A 19,240-nucleotide genomic window follows, 5' to 3' on the forward strand; every position below is an offset into this window, starting at 1 on the left:
CCCACCGCGGGACACTCAGAGAACCCAGACTCCCCAGCTGCACACGCAACAATGACCACACCCAAAGAGTAACACCAAGGGTCGACTGGACAGTAAGGCCACAACCATACAGCTCTGGAGGCTCTGTCTCCAATGTCCAGAGCTGGCTGGTGACAGGAGTCATCCACCAGGGCTGACATGAGTGACCCCCGGGTGGGGTGAGCATGACCTGGGACAAGGACTTCCCTGTCTTGGCCAAACACACCTTGCACAAAGGGGTGTGGCAGAGGGGTGGTGGGCCTTCCTGTCCCAGATGTGGCTGCAAATCAAAGACCACAGCTCTCCCTTGAGGTCCCAAGTTTGTCCACCAGGTGACCTTTGACCAAGAAAACCAACCTTTAAGACATCAACCTCCCACCACAAGCTCCATAAGATGATTAGATGATCCCCATGTCCATCAATGATTAAGGCAATACCTCGACTTAACTGAATATTTATATGAGCTCCCTATGGCTGCTGTAACAAGTTACCATAAACTTAGTGGCTTAAAATAACACAAATTTACTATCTTGAAGTTCAGGGGGTCAGAAGGCTCAAATGGGTCCTATAAGCTAGACTCAAGGTGTCGGCAGGACTGCATTCCTTCCAGAGGCTCTAGGGGAGAACCTGTTTCCTTGTCTCTTCCAGTTCCTGGAGGATGCCCGCATTCCCTGGCTTGTGGCCCCTCCTTTACCTTCAAAGTGCATCACTCCTACCTCTGCTCCTGTTGTCACTCCTTCTCCCTCTCCAACCCTCCTGCCTTTCTCTTATAAGGGCCCTTGTGATTACACTGGGGTCATGTGGATAAACCAGGATAATCTCTCCATGTCAAGATCCTTAAATTAATCACATCCGAAAAGTCCCTTTTGCCATGTAAGGGGTATATTCACAGATTCTGGGGATCAGGACATGGACATCTTTGGAGGACCAACATTCTGTCCACCACAGCATTTTCTAGATCCCAGCATGTTATCTGAATTACACCTCTTAACAGCTAATCCCCACAACAACAACCTATAAAGTATATACTATTTTAATAAATCCTAATTTTACAATTGTTCAAAGGGGCCAGGAGAGGTAAAGTGAGATAGTAAAAATAGTGATAATAATAATTATAACATTTATTGAGTGGCTACTACATATCAGACATTATTCTAAATGCTTTCCGTGTACTAATCTATCTCATCTTCCCCCAGAACCCTATGAGGAAGGTACTATTACAATTCCCCTTTTACAGAGAAAGAAACTGAGGCACAGAAAGTTACATGGCCTCTAAGTCAGTAGCCCCGGGCAGTGCTCAGTGTCTCTGGCACAGAGGTCATTCATTCACTAACATCCATCATGACGTGCAAGAAGAATGTAGAATGCACAGTGTTTCCCAAACGTTTTGGCCGTGACTACCTTTTTCATGGGGACATGTACAGGGACTAGGATGAAGTGACCCCCTTGGAGAACGGTCGCAGCTACAGGTGAAATAAGCCTTCCTTCCACGGACACAGCCTTTCTCCAGATGGACAGGTGTCCACTCACTGACCCATACTCCTGCCCCAGCCCCACTGCCCTGGCCTCTCCCTCAGGAGGCACCAGCAGCTGCGGTCATCACAGCTCTTAGCGAAGGGCCCCCACCTTGGGCCATGTTTCCATGGGGAGACATCCAACATAATATGCTCTGGGCCTCACTCCCCACCTCCTACCTGACTGGTGAGATCCTCAGTCAAATGGAGATGATGTATTAAAAAGGGAAACACCTCCACGGACTGTCTTCCCTCTTGGTCCCCGCTGGGTGAGTGTAATTCTGCAGATCCAACAATGCCTCACAGGGGGGTCCCTGGGTCTACACCTGGGAAGCAGTGTATTGGGGAGTGTGATTCTGGCTTCAGGTCAAGCTGGAGTTGCCAGTCAACTGACAGTAATAAAAATGTTATTTTGGGGGCTTTCCTGGTGGCGCAGTGGTTGAGAATCTGCCTGCTAATGCAGCGGACATGGGTTCGAGCCCTGGTCCGGGAGGATCCCACATGCCACGGAGCAACTAGGCCCGTGAGCCACAACTGCTGAGCCTGCGCGTCTGGAGCTTGTGCTCCGCAACAAGAGAGGCCGCGACAGTGAGAGGCCCGTGCACCGCGATGAAGAGTGGCCCCTGCTCGCTGCAACTAGAGAAAGCCCACGCACAGAAACGAAGACCCAACACAGCCAAAAATAAATAAATAAATAAATAAATTTTTAAAAAATGTTATTTTGATCACTTTTTGTCTGATTCCTACATCGGTGTTTCATAGAGAATTTGGGGGAAAGAATAGCCATGATTAATTATAACCTCAGAACTGAAACAAAGCTACCTACTAAGCTCTTAAAGTTTGTCAACAATCTATTCTAAAGGTCCATTTTAAATTGATTTTTTTTCCTTGATCCTGAAGGTACTTCCCACAACAACTATGAATATAACGATCCCAATATAGCCCTCAGCCATCTATTCAACCCTGAAGGCATTTGGGGCTTAAATGACTTTTCACTCTTTTCCCTACTGATGAGCTCAGTTTCATAAACCATCTGTCATCCAAAAGACAGAAAAATCTTTATATCCTCAAACTAAAAGGTTTCTCTTGTGGAAAATGCATTCTGAATTCCCACCTAGAATTTGGGAAGCTAGTACACTACACATCTCTGTGTCCACCTAGCATCGGGAGCCAAGGAAATCATGGATCAGAAAGAACGGACTCTCCCTCTCCAACCTCTCCCTGCCCCTGCTCCTCCAACTCCCCAGAAACCCCAAGCCCCCCCTAGCCTGGCCAGGACACCCCAAGCTACCAAAGCCTGACAAGGGCACCCCAACCTGGCCAGGGCACATACTCAGTAGTTTTCAACAAACTGAGTCAGCATCTGGCTGGGGTTGAGGAATGGGTCTCAATTCCTTTGAGTAGTAGATGACACACTTAAAAATTAGGCAAAAGCTCTGGAAAGGCCAGAGTGCAATTTTTGAAAGCATGCCTTTAAATGCGGCTGCTTCCTAGTGTCTGGCATACAGCTGGTGCTCACGAATAGTACTTAAGTGGAAGAAGGAATAAACTGCAGGACTTAAACAAGCAAACGCAGGGCATCGGTCAGTTTGTGCCTGCATCTGAGGGCTTTCATAAAGACCTCCCACTAAGGATGACTCACAGATAAGGTAAATGGTCTTAAGCGACCCAGTAAGAAACGGAGGGGTAAGGGACAGCAAAGAAAGAGCAAAATGTGCTTCATTATCTCCGCTCTGTTCCATTTAAGGGCTATCTCATACCTAGCTTTGGCTCAGAGCATTCAGGTTGGGTCTTAGGAAAAGGGACTCTGGCTGCCGTGAGAAGCCATTCTGTACGCTGTAGGTTCTGTGTACCCATTCTGGGGGGACTCACTCCAAAAATGCTCCTACTCAGAAATGTACTTTATAGTACTGTGGTTTTTAAACCAAATGCAAGCCCAGTGGTGCTCCCCCACACCCCCTGGTTTAATTTTCTTACTGCATCAAATCAAAGCTCTGTGTGGGTAGAGTGTAGATTTCTCAGAAGGTGATGGCGTGGTCCACGGATCAGCTGCAGGAGAGTCACGTTTCTAGACGTGTGAATCTTGAGCCTCAACCCAGATCTCCTGAGAAGAAGCATATTTAACAGGCGCCCCAGGAAAGGCCTCTGTACACTAGTTTAAGAACTTCATATGGCAAAGAAGAGGGATTTGGAAGAAAATAACCCAAGTTCATTTCCACCCCAGGTCCATGGACAAGCCCCCTTAAGCTCTCCTGAGCAGTCAATAATGAATTTTTTTAAATAGAGGGAAAATACCTACTCATCACAGCGTTACTGAATCAAATGTGAATATACTTGAACTTGCTTGGAAAGGGTAAAGGGCTAAACATATACTATTCATTCAAAACATACAGTGAATGGAATGAACGACTGTAAAGGCCAGGTGCTAGGGGAACAAAGATGAGAAGTGAAAAGGCAGAAGGCCAGGGCAGACATAACTCCACGTAACGAGATGGGCTCCGGGACACACGAGCAGTATCTGTATGAAAAGGGTGATGAGCCCTCACAGCAAGACACGATTCACTCTGCAAAGGTAACCCCCAGACTGGTAACTATTTCAGACCTAGCAGGAATGAGGCGAGGTATGTTATCCAAAAAAAAAAAAATCAACATGTTGAACCTGATCAAGTACAAAAGCTCCCAAGAAAATTCAAGTCTTTATGATATTGCTATGCAAGCCAAATCCGGACTCCAATCTTATCTCTCTCTCTGACACAGAAAAATCACTACCATTGACTGAGCACCAACTATACACCGGGTGCCATAGTAGAAGCTTTGCAGTCATTGTTTCGGAAAATCTCCACAACAGCCCTCGTGACATTGGTGTGATTTCCTCTTACACTGGTGTGGCGTTTCCTCTTCCAGATGGCAAAGTAACTCTAAGAGGTCAAGTCATGGAGGGTGCACCTGAAGTCAAATCCAGGTCTGGTTGACTCCCAAGACCTGTGAGTGTGGAGCATCCACCTCTCTGTTAAAATGTCCACACTCTGAGAGCTCATTTTTAAGAAAATCTTGTAATGGTCAGTTGGTTGAAGTTTGCAAGACCCTTGAGCCAAAGTTAATTAACTATCCCTTCTTCAGGCTGACCTGAGAAACATTTTAGTAGAGTCATGACAGTTAAAGTGCAGGCAAACTGCACAGGGAGGAAGCATATAGCACTACTTTATTTAGTGAGATCTTGGTCAAACGATCATTTTTCTATCTACTTGTATTTCTGATTAAGAGTATTAATAATAATAGCTAAAATCTACTCAGTACTCACTCTATGTAGGCATTATGCTAAGATGTCTACATGGACCGCCTCATGAGGTAGGCACTGTCAACTAACCCTATTCTACAGATGAGAAAACTGAGGTACACAGAGATTAAGAAATTTAACCAGAGCTGGGGTTGGCGCCTGATCAGCCTAACTCCATAGCTCTGATTCTCTGCCACTCTGGCCTTCTGTTGCTTTCACCCCTGGCCTGATGTGACTTAATCATGCTGAAGGTTCACTACCTTGCAAATGTTTCAAGACTCTGGACATAAAACTCCCTAAGTACACAAATTGATACAAGTATTGCTAATAATCTGGCAAGTAAGTCTTATAATATTATGCATTTACCAAGAATACAGAGCAGGGTTTTCCATTTAATTGATTTTCTGGAACCCTAGCCAGCCCCGTTCTTCTAATTCATCTGCACGTGCACTCATCCCATGCTGAGTGTCTGCTATGCCAGGCACAGGGGGTGATGAAGATGAAAAGGTGTAGCCCCCTCCCCACCCAGGCTCCGTCTGCCCTCACCTTCAGCTGTTTGACCTTCTCTTTTCAGCATCTGGACAGCTCCCACGTATTTCTTCAGTTGGACTTTGAGCACTTCGTTTTCTCTGCAGGTACAAGAATGTTAGAAAAATATATTTAAAAATTGGCAACTTAGACCCAAGGAAGGAGGAGAATCTGTGTAAAGAAAAATACACAATGTGCATCTTATAAATATTAATATATTCTCTGTTTTAGAGATCATCGCTGGAAAAGACTATGTTAGCAAAGGCACGTTTGCAGAATGCCTTCGAGAACTGTTCATTCGTGATGGAAATAAGCATTAATTGGTTGCAGTGCCCACAGATTCAGGATGCTGACATGTGTTGCCCTCAGGCTATTTGAATCAATCTATTAGATGCCTATTCTGTGCCAGGCACTCTGTAGTATCCTCTCCATTTACAGAAGCACATAATAGGTACTGTTTACTTGGGGAACACTCAGTATTTTTATTAACTACTACATGTATTGAAAACTTCCTATTTGCCAGGCATCACGTGAAGTCTTTATGTATCTCATTTAATCCTTCCAAGATATATATTATCACAACACCCACTTTACAGATGAGGAAAGTGAGGTATAATGAGAAGCGGCTGACCAACTCCAGCGGCACCCCATGTAAGACTGCAGAATGAAACATGGAACTCAGGCGATGACAAGACCCCACTCTACTAAATTCACTCCCCAGGTACCCCAGCTGCGGAACAGGACATGAGGGTCAGAGAGGAAACTACCATTTGTTGAGTATTTACCCACATAGCTCAGACTTTACATATGTGACCTCACTGAATCAAGCACACGTGTATTCATTCACCCATTCTTCATTCGATGGTAACACTGAATAATGTTAACGATATGTCAGGCACAACGACCCTGTAGAATTCTCCTCATTTTGCAGGAGAGGAACTGGGGCATGGAAAAGGTCACATGGCCAATGCCAAGGTCATACGTAAGGCACACGGCCCAGGCACAAGCCCAGGTCTTTCTGCCTCCGAGGCCCAGAAGAGCTCTTCTCTGTCTCTTTTGGGATTCAGAACTGGTTTCTCACTGGCTACCCCAGAGACAGGTGCCTCTTCCACATCTTCTGTTCCTGCTCCTCCCCCAACAAGGTCTTGAGCCTGTGTGCTCTTACACATGCTGGAATATTTCCTCACAAAGAAAAGAGCTTTAAGATTGGGTGTCTTTTATGATTATAAAAAATAAAACGCCCATTGCAAAATACTCAAGCCATCAGAACACATTTAAGAAGAAATGTAAAAAATCCACTAAAAATTCAACACCTGGAAATAAACCCCACTATCATTTTTCTATCTGTCCTATCAGCTCTCTCTCTAGGCATGCACACACATACACACACACACTGTATATAATTATTCACAGATGAAACACCTTTCACACTCTTCTAAATTTTTTTGTTTGAAGTCTGTTTTCCTTTGTTTACTGTCACACTCATCCTTCCCCATGGTAACCAACGTTAAATACCTGGTACACACATTTCACGCCTCCTCCATGCTCACAGTCACTACAAACCTGACACACTTAAACAGAGTTTACTTTATGAAACCAGACCCTATTATAAATTTTTCTGCTACTGGCTTGTCTCATTTAACAATTCACCACGGTAAGCTTATGACTCCATCTATTTATGGATGGAGATGCCATTCCTTGGTACGAATATGCCACACATTTGCTCAGTGGAAAAACTGCAGACTGCCCATCACAGGTTCTCTCTGTCTTCGATGCATCTGACTATACCTCAGCCCACAGAGAGAGCACTTTGTTTGTATTTTGCTTTTCTGCCCTGTATTTGTCAGAAAGAACATAAGTACCAACTGCAGACACTACCATATACTTAGGTGTCGCCTGAGGTCTGTGCATTCATCTCAGAAGCTTGAGAGAAAGTAAAACATGGAGTCCCTTAATTATCGCCCTCCTCCTAGATAGCCTGTCACAGATGTTTCTATCCGCACTTTCTCTGTGATACGAAGAGTGAACGTCCGAAGCTAAACAACTAACAAGTCTTGAGAAGGTTTGTGGGAGGGAACACACTTCCTGACGGACATGCTGGTACAGCTGGTTTTCTTGGATCCCCTAAGCCGGATCTTGTCACTCATCCCAACCTACTCCTAATCCCCACATGTGAATTCCAGGCACATATTACCTTAAAACAAGGGAGAGAAAGCAACTGATGTGCATTTCTGTACGGCCTAATTTAACAACGGTTCATGCAGAATGTTGTCCAAGAGGCAGAAGAGGCAGGTTCATTCAGGCAGACTGACAAGTGGGTCGGGTCCGTGTCTGGCTGCCAGGTCTCAGCTCGCTTGCTCACACCATCCAGGCCCACCCTCAGCTGCCTAGTTCATCTTCAACTCTGTAGCCAGCACTAAGATATTCAAGTGGCTGCTTTTCTTCTGGTTTGGAGCCATCTTTTAATAGCATCTTACGACTATCTAAATATCAGACCTAACAGACAAAGACCAAAAACTTTAATACAAATCCAACTTCCAACAAAATGATGAGATGTTGTGGAGAATATACCATGGACGGACATCTTTAGGAACCATAAATTCATCCCAGCCAACTTTGTGCCAATGAACTTGTTTGCCTTTTATGGGAAATGAACTTTCAGGTCAGTAGAACTGGTCCTGACTCAACCGCAAACACCTGGAGGGTACACTGACCGCCCCAAAGAGGCAACTAGCTCCTGACCCCAGGCAAGATGAGGCCTTTTATGTTTTCACTTTTATTTTGAAGTAATTATAGATTCAGAAAGTTGGAAAGATATTACTGAGAGATCCTGCATACCCTCGGCCCAGCCTCCCCCAATGGTTACATCTTCCGTAACTACAGTCCGATGGCAAATCCAGGACTCCGACACGGTCACATCGTGTGTGTAGTTCTCTCCAGCCTGGTATTTTAACTGATGGTCATGACAATCTGCAAAGGGATACAGACTCAGATGACCAGAGCAGGCAGACTGATGAGGACCCTGAGTAACACAAACCAGGCATAAGACAAGAGGGTCTGAGGGGTGGGAGCTGTGGCCAACCAGAGAGTTGTGGTCCCACCAAAAGGTATTTTTTAAAAACATAACATGTTAATGGCCCAAGAAAATAATTCCCAGGCTCTGAACGACTAATTTGCAACCAGCAACAGGACTTTAATTTGTAGACAGAGGAACCATATAGAATGTACCATTCCTGATGATCAAATAAGATGCCATTTTATTTGCCACCTCATGATACAACAGGATGGGTCAATACTTCAGAGCATCCTGACTGTGAAAGGCCTCAGAAACCCCCCAAGTGTGTGAATGAGATCGGGACTGTGGCTGAGGCTCATCCCAACAGGAGTCTTCAACCCAGCACAAGTCACATCACGGGTGCCCGTCGGTCTGAACAGGCGAGAGGCAAGGTGAGCAGAGCGGACCAAACCCTGCCCAGGGCCCCGAGGCATCAGCACCCACCACAGGCCCAGGCAGTCCAGCTTCAGAGCCTGGGTGCCTGTCGTGTGTGTGTGTGTGTGTGTGTGTGTCGTGTGTGTGTGTGTGTGTACATGTGAGCACACACGTGTGGTAAAGTGAGAGTCACAGAGCCCGGGAGGCTACACACACAGGTGGGATTGACCAGACTCATCTCTGAGTGAAGTCACAGGGCTCTGACTTTTAACTTTTTTGGTTGCTGTTGTTCAGCTATGTTCTCTAATTGTCCATAACAAAATAATGTTTGAAAACCAAAGAACACTTTCATTGCCTGGTCTCTTGAAATTGTACACTTAAAGAAAATGCTAAGAGGGACGATGAGGCTGCTGTGGGGCAAGGCCCCCCCTCCGCCTGCTCCCCTCTGGGGGGAGGCACCGCCCACCTCCACGAGCCTGGGAGGATGAGACCTCTGCGGGAGGCAGCACAGATGGCTGCAGTCCCGTGAGCCACATCTTAGGGCAACTCTCTTCTCCATTTCACGCGGTGTCCCCCTCCCCGGCTCTCGGGTGTACACAGGCCAAGTGATCACCCATGACACCTGGCTCTTTCTGCAACCAACGGAGTCTTTTAATCAAATCCTAACACTCCATCTGGAAAACCATCCAGAAAAGCTGCGGGAAGGGGTGCTTTGTTGAAAAGGAACTGTCAGTGCTCAGAACGGCTGGGCTCTCCCCAAGGATTTAGCCTTTCAGCTGCAATTTCCACATCTGCCTCAAAGGAGGATGTGGACAGGGGATGCCCTCAGCGACTGCTTTACAAGGCTGAAGATGAGAAAGCCATGGGGCAAGGGGGGATGGGGATGGGGTCCAGTCTTTATTTCGTGGCCCAGGCAACTACGTGGGAATCCAACACCACTAGGGAAGGTAAACCTGCAGAAACGCCCCTCCCCGCCATCTCTTTAGTAACCATCCACTTCTTTCCACCCTGAAGGGCAGTGGGATCCAACTTCCTCGCAGTTCAATGAAAGGAGAAAAAAACGCCAAGAGAATGAACTAAAACAGAATCTCCCAAACATGGTACATGCCCGAGATCATTTAAGGGGTTCACAAAACTTTTTCTATTTTAACACTTAAGCATTTCTTCCGGTATGTTTTTTAAAAACCGATTTTCCATTAATGGCAGTGATATAAAGAATCCTTTGGAAAGAAATGTGAAGGCTTTCAAAAGTGAGTGGACCGGACTGAAAGACAAATATTAAGGAATGAGTAACACGGGCGGTACACATGAAGGCACTGCACAGCGACAGATCTGAGAAAGAGAATCTTTGCTTTAGATAAAATAAGGGTATAAGGAGAAGATATTTTCTTACAGTGTACTTCCCACACTGTGTTCCCGGGGATGACAAAGGGCTCTCAGACAGGGACGGGACAGTAGAGTTAAATACGTTTAGGAAACGATGGCGCTAATCAACATTAGGAAAGTTCCCTCTCCCTCCCCCTCCTCCCCAGGGCTCCTCAAGCCTTTAATATATTTATGTACACTGACCACCTACTAACTCCTCAAACTTCACAGTTTGTGAAATGCTGCATTTTCACCTTGGGCACAACCCTCTATGAACGGGAGAGAAATCTCAGTGGAAAAGAACCACGTCTATGTTAGAAAAACACTGCCCACGTGGACTGTGGCAGAGGTGGGCATCTGAGATGTTTATACCTCCTTGAAATCCCTCTGTGTGAGTTAAGAAGTGAGAAGCAGTTCAGTGCCAAGACCTCCTACGGGTAAAACTGGGGCCTCATTCAAAACCTCCCTACATAAAATACGCTTTTCTACCCACAACACGAGAATATCTGCCTCCAAGTGGGGCTCTGAACGTTCAAGGTGTTGCAGACACAACGTGCTCTCGTTCAACCTGCATGGCAACTCTGCAAGAGTTATTACTCTCATTATACAGATGAAGGAACTGATGCTCAGAGAGGCTCAGCAGTCAATCAAAAAGTTCATGCAGCTACACAAGGCACGGCCACAATTTGCACTTAAGCATCTCCAAGTCCGTGCCATCCTTCCTCCTCCCTGCCACATACTTGGTCTCAGTGGATCAACAGCGCCTCACAAGGTTGGTTTTAACTGGGCTCATTTTGCAGATAGGAAAGCTGAGGCCCACAGAGTGAAACAACATACACACACACCTGGGATTCCAACCCATGTCCCATAAATCCAAAGTCTCTTGTGGGTTCATATAAATTTAGGGAATTAAATGAACTGAATAAAGTTGAAAACTTAAAGCCTTGAAAGAGTCCATTGGGAAATGAGGGCGGATAAGCACGGGTCTGCAGAATCTCTCGGCTGGTCAGACAGCTGTGCAAATGTGAACGGGATTCTCCTGATCAGCAAGCTTTGTTCAGAGGTTAAGGAACTGTTGTAGGGTTACACAGCTTCTGCTGCCCATCAGCAGACATCTCACAAATGTAAGCAGTTGGTCCGAGGTGAGCTTTTTCCAAATATGAATCAACAGCCTCAAGAACTGTATACCTTTTGACCCAACAACTCCACTTTGAGGAAACTATACCCAGGAAATAAGAAGGAGCAAAAGGCTCAAAACATACACATGAGGGCTTCCCTGGTGGCGCAGTGGTTGAGAGTCTGCCTGCCGATGCAGGGGACACGGGTTCGTGCCCCGGTCTGGGAAGATCCCACATGCCGTGGAGCGGCTGGGCCCGTGAGCCATGGCCACTGAGCCTGCATGTCCGGAGCCTGTGTTCCGCAACGGGAGAGGCCACAACAGTGAGAGGCCCGCGTACCGCAAAAAAAAACCCAAAAACAAACAAACAAAAAAACATACACATGAGGATGTTGTGAATGTTATCAGAAAGAAACTGGTTACAAATTAAATGTCTGACACTGGGGGAGTAAAGAGATAAATTATGGTGTATCCACCAGTAATAGGACACTATGAAGCTGCTGAAGTTGGGATGAATATGCATGTTAATTAACATAGATGAACATTTACAATACACCATTACATGAATGTGGCAGAGTACAAAGAAAGTATATTTACTGTAATCCCTCACGTATATTTATTGGTATATGTTTGCGTTAGAAATATATATATACCACAATGTTAACAGGGCTTATTTCTGAACGATGAAATAAGGAGAAAAAAATTTAATATGCCGTCAACACACTTTACTAGCACACTAGAAAAAACAAGGTATGAAGAGTAAGGTCAGACCTGCAGAAAACAAAAGCAACCCTACAGGTTAACGTATACTGAGTGGTGAAAGACCGAATGGTTTCCCCATGGGACCGAGAGCAAAGCTAGGAAGTCTCTCTTGCCTCTCTCTCCTATTCAGCACAGTATTGGAGGTTCTAACCAGTGAAACGAGGTTTCTTTTTAAAGGGCGTGCAGAATGAAGGGAAAACTAAAACTGTCCCCACTGGCAGATGACCTGATTTCTTCAGAGAAAATTCCAAGAATCTACAAAAAAAATCCCAGAACAAATAAGTGACTTTTTCCAGGTCAAATATGGAAATTAATTGTATTTCTACATATTAACAATGAACAATTAGAAAGCAATATTATAAAAAGAATCATTCATCATAGTTCCAAAAGATGAAATACACAGGTGTAAATCCAACAAAACATGCGCAGGATCTGTATGCTGAAAACTGTAAAACACTGATGCAAGAAATCAAAACAGAGCTACGTCAATGTAAATACCAGGTTCACAGACTGTAAGACTCAAAATAGTTAAAATGTCAACACACTGATCTATAGATTGAATGCAAGTCCAATAAAAATCCCAGCAGGATATTTTATACATATCCACTAGCTGATTCTAAAATTCATATAGAAAGGCCAAAAAAAAAGTATAGTAGCCAAAATCATCGTGAAATAGAAGCAAAATTTGAAGGATGCACACTACCCAATTTTAAGACTTTCTATAAAGCTACAGCAATCAAGGAATGTAGTACAGGCAAATGACAGATTTAGAACCCATAGAAAGAAGAGTCCAGAAATAAACTCATACAAACAGGGCCAAATAATTTTTAACCAAGGTACAAAGGCAATTCAGGAAAAAGGATGGTCTTTTCAACAGACAGTTTGGGAACAGCTGGACATGCATACACCAAAAAGTAAACTTCAACTAATACTTCACATCTTATACAAATATTAACTCAAACTGGAAGACATATAAAACTATAAAAACTGAGGAAGTCTTCATGCCTAACCTGGGGTTAGGCAAAGTGTTCTTAGATTTAACACCAAAAGCATGAGCCAGAATAGAAAAAAAAAAGTTAAACTGGATTTGCTCTGTGAAAGACATTGTTAAGAGCAGAAGACAAGCTACAGATGGGGAGGAAATACTAACAAATCGGATAATCAATCAAGGACTTGTATCTGAAATAAAGAACTCTCAAAGCAAACAAACAAAACATAACTACCCAATAAAAGGGGGGGAAGGGCAAAAGATTTGAACAGACAATTCACCAAAGAAGATAGACAGTAAATAAGCACATGAAAAGATGCTAATCATCATTAGTCATTAGGTAAATACAAATCAAAATCGGTGAAACAGCACTACAAACCTAGTAAAATAGCTTTAAAAACTTTTAATGACAATATCAAGTGCCGGGGGAATCTGGAGCAACTGAAACCCTGTTAACATTGCTGGCAGGAACGCACAACACTTTGGTGACCCTGGAAAACAGCAGAGCAGCTTTTTTTTTTTTTTTTTTGCGGTACTTGGGCCTCTCACTGCTGTGGCCTCTCCCGTTGCAGAGCACAGGCTCCGGACGCGCAGGCTCAGCGGCCATGGCTCACGGGCCCAGCTGCTCCGCGGCATGTGGGATCTTCCCGGACCGGGGCACGAACCCGTGTCCCCTGCATCGGCAGGCGGACTCTCAACCACTGCGCCACCAGGGAAGCCCCAGAGCAGCTTTTTATAAAGTTAAACAGACACCTGTCATATGTCCCAGAAACTCACTTCTATTTTTCCACACAAAAATCTCTACATGAATGTTTACAGCAGTATTATTCATAATCACCAAGAACTGGAAACAACTCAAACGCCCGCCCCTTGACTTGAGCTCGGATTGGTCTTACTATTTGTTTCTAACAGCAGGGAAGCTGTCACTTCTGAGATCAGTTATAAAAAGACTATGACACCTACTTGGGATGCTCTCAGGCTCGTCCCTCTCCCTCCTTTCTCTGGTCACCAGCTGCCCTGTCTTGAGGACACCTGGGCAGGCTGAAAGAGGCCCACACAGTGAGGGATGAGGTCGGCCAGCAGCCACTTGAGTGAACTTAGAAGCAAATTTTCCAAGCCCAGCAGAGCCCTGAAATGACCGCAGCTCCACCCAGTGTCCTGACTACAACCTCATGAGAGACCCTGAGCCAGAGGCACCAGCTAAGCCATGTCCAGATTCTTCACACACAGAAACTCTGAGATAATAAATATGTTCTTTTAATCTGCTGAATTTGGGGGTAATTTGTTACACAGTTGATAACTAATATAGCTCTACATACCTTAATTCATTTAATCCTTACAACTATTCTGTGAGGTACTTTGATCCTCAATTTTGGGCCAAGGAACAGAGAGGTAAGAATGACAAAGAAGACAAATAACCTGCCGAAGGCCACTCATTCCTGACCCTCGACTCCCTCATCTGTCCAAGTCCTGCAGTCTGAGTGATTTCACATCTAGCCAACCGTGCGCAAGGTGGATGTCCTTCTCTGCAGCTCCGGCTACTCCCCAAACAATGGAAGAACACTGAGGTCTCACAGGATTGTTGCAGAAAGTATGTTAAGTTATTCAACAAAGGCCTTCCTAAACCCTCTATGTACCAGGTATTGTTTAGAACACAGAAATGAGGGGGGAACAAGAAAGACTAAGTCTCTACACTCATGAAGTGACACTCACAAAGGGGAGGTGATCAAACCAGTCAAGGAACAGGCTTCAGATAACAGTGAGGACGATAAAAGCCAAAGCCACACCTGTAAGAACAGCTAAATCCCAGACTACTGAACTCCAAATGCTGGCGAGGATGTGGAGCAACAGGAACTCTCATTCAGTGCTGGTGGGAATGCAAAATGGTACCGCCACTTTGGAAGACAGTCTGGCAGCTTCTTACAAAACTAAAATACCCTTATCATTCATACAGTGTTTACCCATAGGAGCTGAGAACACATAACCCCACAAAACCCTGCACACAATATTTAGCAGTTTTATTCTAATTGCCAAAACTTGGAGGCAATCAAGATGTCCTCTGATAGGTGAATGGATAAACAAACTGTGGTACATCCAGACAATGGAATACTATTCAGCGATGAAAAGAAATGAGCTACCAAGTTATGAAAAGACATGGAGGAAATGCATACTAAGTGAAAGAAGCCCATCTGAAAGGTTACTAACTTTATGATTCCAACTATATGACATTCTGGGAAAGGCAAAACTATGGAGACGGTAAAAAGATCAGGGGTTGCCAGGGGTTAGGAGAGAGGGATGAATAGGTGGAGCACAGAGGACTTTTAGGGCAAGGAAATTCGTCTGTATGATACTGTAATGGTAGACACATGTCACCCATCTGTCCAAACCCACAGAATGTCCACCACCAAGAGTGAACCCTAATGTAAACATGGACTTTGGTTAATAATAATGGATCCATGTTGTTCATCAATTGAAGCAAATGTAGCACGCCAACTTAAGATGTTAATACAGGGGAAACTGGGGAGGACGGCAGTGAAGTACATGGCAACTCTGGACTTTCTGTTCACGTTTAAAGCTGCTCCCCCAAAAGTCTATTAATTTCAAAATAAATAAATGGGGACTTCCCTGGTGGCGCAGTGGTTAAGAATCCGCCTGCCAATGCAGGGGATATGGGTTTGAGCCCTGGTCCGGGAAGATCCCACATGCCGCGGAGCAACTAAGCCCGTGTGCCACAACTACTGAGCCTGTGCTCTAGAGCCTGCGAGCCACAACTACTGAAGCCCGTGTGCCACAACGACTGAAGCCCGCACGCCTAGAGCCTGTGCTCTGCAACAAAGAGTAGCCCCCACTCACCACAAGTAGAGAAAAGCCCGCGCTCAGCAGCGAAGACCCAACGCAGCCAAAAATAAATTAATTTATTTATTTTAAAAATAAATAAATAAATGAAGCAAGAGAAAAAGATGTAGAGTAAAAAGTATTTTAGGTAGGGTCATCTGAGAAGGCCTTTCTGAAAGGTGACAAACAGGCAAGACTTAAAGGAAGTGGACCGTGAGACAGTGGGGAAGGGGGCAACCGGAGACCTTGCAAAAATGCGGATTCTGACTCAGCTTGTCTGGGTGGAGCCTGAGACTGCATTTCTACCAGGCCCTCTGGGGATGCCAATATCACCGAACCTTGGACCACAAGGAACAAGTCAGGGTAAAGCCCCAAGGCCAGTGCCGGGCCTGTTCCTGGAACTCAGGGAGGGTCTTGGGCCTGTTCCTGGAACTCAGGGAAGCCAAGGAGGCCGGAGCAGGGAGGAATCATGCGGGACCCCAAAGTGTGAACTTTAGTCTAAGCTTAAAGGGTAGCCAATAAAAGGTGTTAAGCAGGGGAATGGCAGGCTGTGTGGGAAAACAAAGAGTGGGCTGGAAACAGGACAAGTGTCAGACCAGAAGGCAGCTACTGGGACCATCCACCCAGGCAAGAAATGATGACGGCCAGGACCGGGAGGACTGGGGTCGTGGCAGTGGAGACAGAGAGACTATTCAGATCTCAACTCTAGGATTCCAGAAAGCCTTGCCAGCTCCCACCCCCAGCCTCAAATACGCCTGTTGGCCACCCTGCAGTCTTTAAAAGCATCAGGAAAGGAAGCAAATCATCGGGAGGTGGCAAGTACCTGTCCAACGGCTTCCAGTGACTGCAATGATTAATGTTTGTAAGTCAAAGCAATTATGCCTGCCCCACTGTCAGAACAAACAGCCGGCAACCCCAGACAGCACTGCTCAAAGGATAATTACTCAAAACAAAACCGAGGAACCTGTGAAGTGCATGTGGTAATTTGCAGGCATCAAAACATTGCAGTGAAACACACCTACAGGTATTCTGCCTTCCCCCGCCAGACACTGGCACGAGGGTACCTCACTCAAATCAACGGTCTGGTGGGTACCAAGTAGGCACTAACCATAACCACACCTGATTACTAGAAGAATATGGCTAGGTGACCAAGTGATCCAAAACATGATTGTCCCAAGCTGCCACCAACAAAAGACAGAAAGGGAGGCACAAATCCCCCAGCTCTGAGGTGTTTACAGTCACCACCGAGCTCATTGCAAAACAACACAAAGTGGAAAAGCCATTTTCCCAAAACTGTGTGCGTTCCCATTAGTGTCTTCAGACCCCCAACTCCAGCCCCACCTCCTTTTGGGGAGCATATAACCTCTCACGCCTGTTGCTAAAATGAGCACATGTATTTCTGCATCGTCTTTCACAGGACACTTCTGCGTTCACACCCTGTCTTCCCCACAGCACTGACTGGAAGCTAACACTCGCCCAGCACTGACAGCGGAGGAGAGGCGGAAGCGGGTCAGGCAGGCTCTCGGCCACCTACAGACACAGTCACCTCCAGGGAGGCTCGGCAATTCTCTGGGCAGTGACAAGCAGGCAAGAGGCGGAGCCAGGATTCTAAGCCAGGCAGTGTGGCTCCGGAGTCAGAACCTGACCACTCCTCTCTGCTGCCTTTGTGAAACAGGAAACCATCACAAGAGGTTTGGAGCAATAAAACCCAGGCCGCCAGCCAGCATCCAGGCAGTGAGGGTCAGGGTAGGAAGCACAGGATGCCCTTCAGAGTGCCACGCCCAGGCCACAGTGGGGAGCCTGGCCCAGGCTTTCCCACAGGCTACTGCTCCCCACCCCAACACACAGTGCTCTTCAGGCTGGACCCCTCCTCTCGCAGCTCCCAGGCCTCCGGAAGTAGCTTGGCAGCTCAGGTGGTGGGCTAACACAGAAGCTACCCTGACCCTGGGACGTGGCCATCAGCTCCTCACTGGCGCCCACACCAGCCGGGCTCTCGCCAAGGCTGACCCAACTCTCCTATCTGCCCCAGCTCCCTGGTGAACACCTACGACTTTTGCAAGAGTCTCTTCGGAGGCCGTCTTCTCTCGGAAGCCCTTCTGGCTAACTCTAGGTCCATCATCCAGGGTTGCGACCACTCCCTCTTCTGCCCCCACCTCACCCCAGACAAGCTCTGCGCTCAAGTCTAAGACTTTAACAGCCCTGGCCTGTGCTCATCTCCCCCAGCTAAGCTGTGAGACTTGGAGGAGAGAAGCTGGACCTTATCTACTCGTTTTAGCCTCTGAAACCATGGAGTAGGTATCACCATTGTCCACACTTGACCAAACAGGAAACAGAGGCTCAGGGGGGTTGGTGACAGGCTAAGGTCACTCAAGAGAGGAGTTGGAACTGGCCTCTGGGCAACTTCAAAGTCCACACCCTCAGGCACTAAGCCAGGGTTCTTGCAGTGGGGTCAGAGAAAGGAGGTTCTCCTACAGTGGAATCAGCTGGAGAAGCTTATTCAGAAAGCAAGTCTCTGCAAGGCCTGCTGGTCCCTTCCTGAACTGTTCAGTGAAGGCTGCTGGAGATATGAGAAGAGTGGGCAAATACCTCAATACACTGCAGACAATGCTGTCAGAGGAGGGAGTAACAAACATGTACAGGGAGAAAACCAGAAGTCAACACCGTGGTGCTGGATTGGAATTCAAGGTGTTGGTGTAAACTCACGGGATCATTTCAGAAGCACCTGAAAGCCAGTTCAGAAGTGTTCCCACCGGACAAATCTGGGGCAATTTGAACAGCCAAACAGTGATGGTAATAGGTTATGACCTACTGAATGAAACAGGAACCCAGGAATCCAAAAATGAATAAATGGAGCATTTAACATATAATGAGATGTTTACACAGGCTCCAACTACCGCCCCACAAGATAATAATATTGCAAAGGGGAAAAGAGTAACTTCACAGTGGAGAAAGGGGGCAGACATGACCTTAATCAGGGGATCAAAGTTAGCACAATCGTAGGAACAAACTGAAGCCATGCACCACCCGCCAGGATGCTCTATGAAGAACACGCATCACCTCTGTGATATTCATACCACAGATGCAGAAACTGGATCTCATCCTGAGGAAACAACAAACAAAGCAAACTGAGGAACGGTCTGCAAAATAAACTGGCCTGTAATTGTCAAAGATGTCAAGGTCATGAAAGGCAGGGAAGGAGAGAAACTGTTCCAGACAGAAGAAACCTGACAATTACAGGCCACAAAGTCAGTCTGGACTCAATCATTTTGCCAGAACAGGCGTTACTGGGACAACTGGTGAGAGCTGAATGGGAGGGGAGGAATCAATGGTAAAAACATATCGCTGTGGATTTCCTGGGTTTGACTGGTGTGTGCAGTTATGAAGGAGAACATTTTGTTTGTAGGAA

At 46.1% G+C, this 19,240-nt stretch overlaps 1 protein-coding gene across 2 annotated transcripts in view; it reads right to left on the bottom strand.

Moving 5' to 3' along the window:
- Positions 1–19,240, bottom strand: part of SNX29 (sorting nexin 29) — a 555,171-nt gene that overhangs the window by 343,277 nt on the left and 192,654 nt on the right. For both annotated transcript variants that reach the window (XR_014017700.1, XM_081257848.1), the window contains exon 14: positions 5,356–5,438. Coding sequence is in view for 1 of the 2 variants with exons in the window: in XM_081257848.1 (XP_081113974.1) it covers positions 5,356–5,438 (83 nt within the window). In the remaining variant the exon portion in view is untranslated. The remainder of the gene's footprint in view (positions 1–5,355; positions 5,439–19,240) is intronic.

The sequence above is a fragment of the Mesoplodon bidens genome (assembly GCF_964165515.1).
Source record: "Mesoplodon bidens genome assembly, chromosome: 15".
Classification (NCBI taxonomy): Eukaryota; Metazoa; Chordata; class Mammalia; order Artiodactyla; family Ziphiidae; genus Mesoplodon; species Mesoplodon bidens.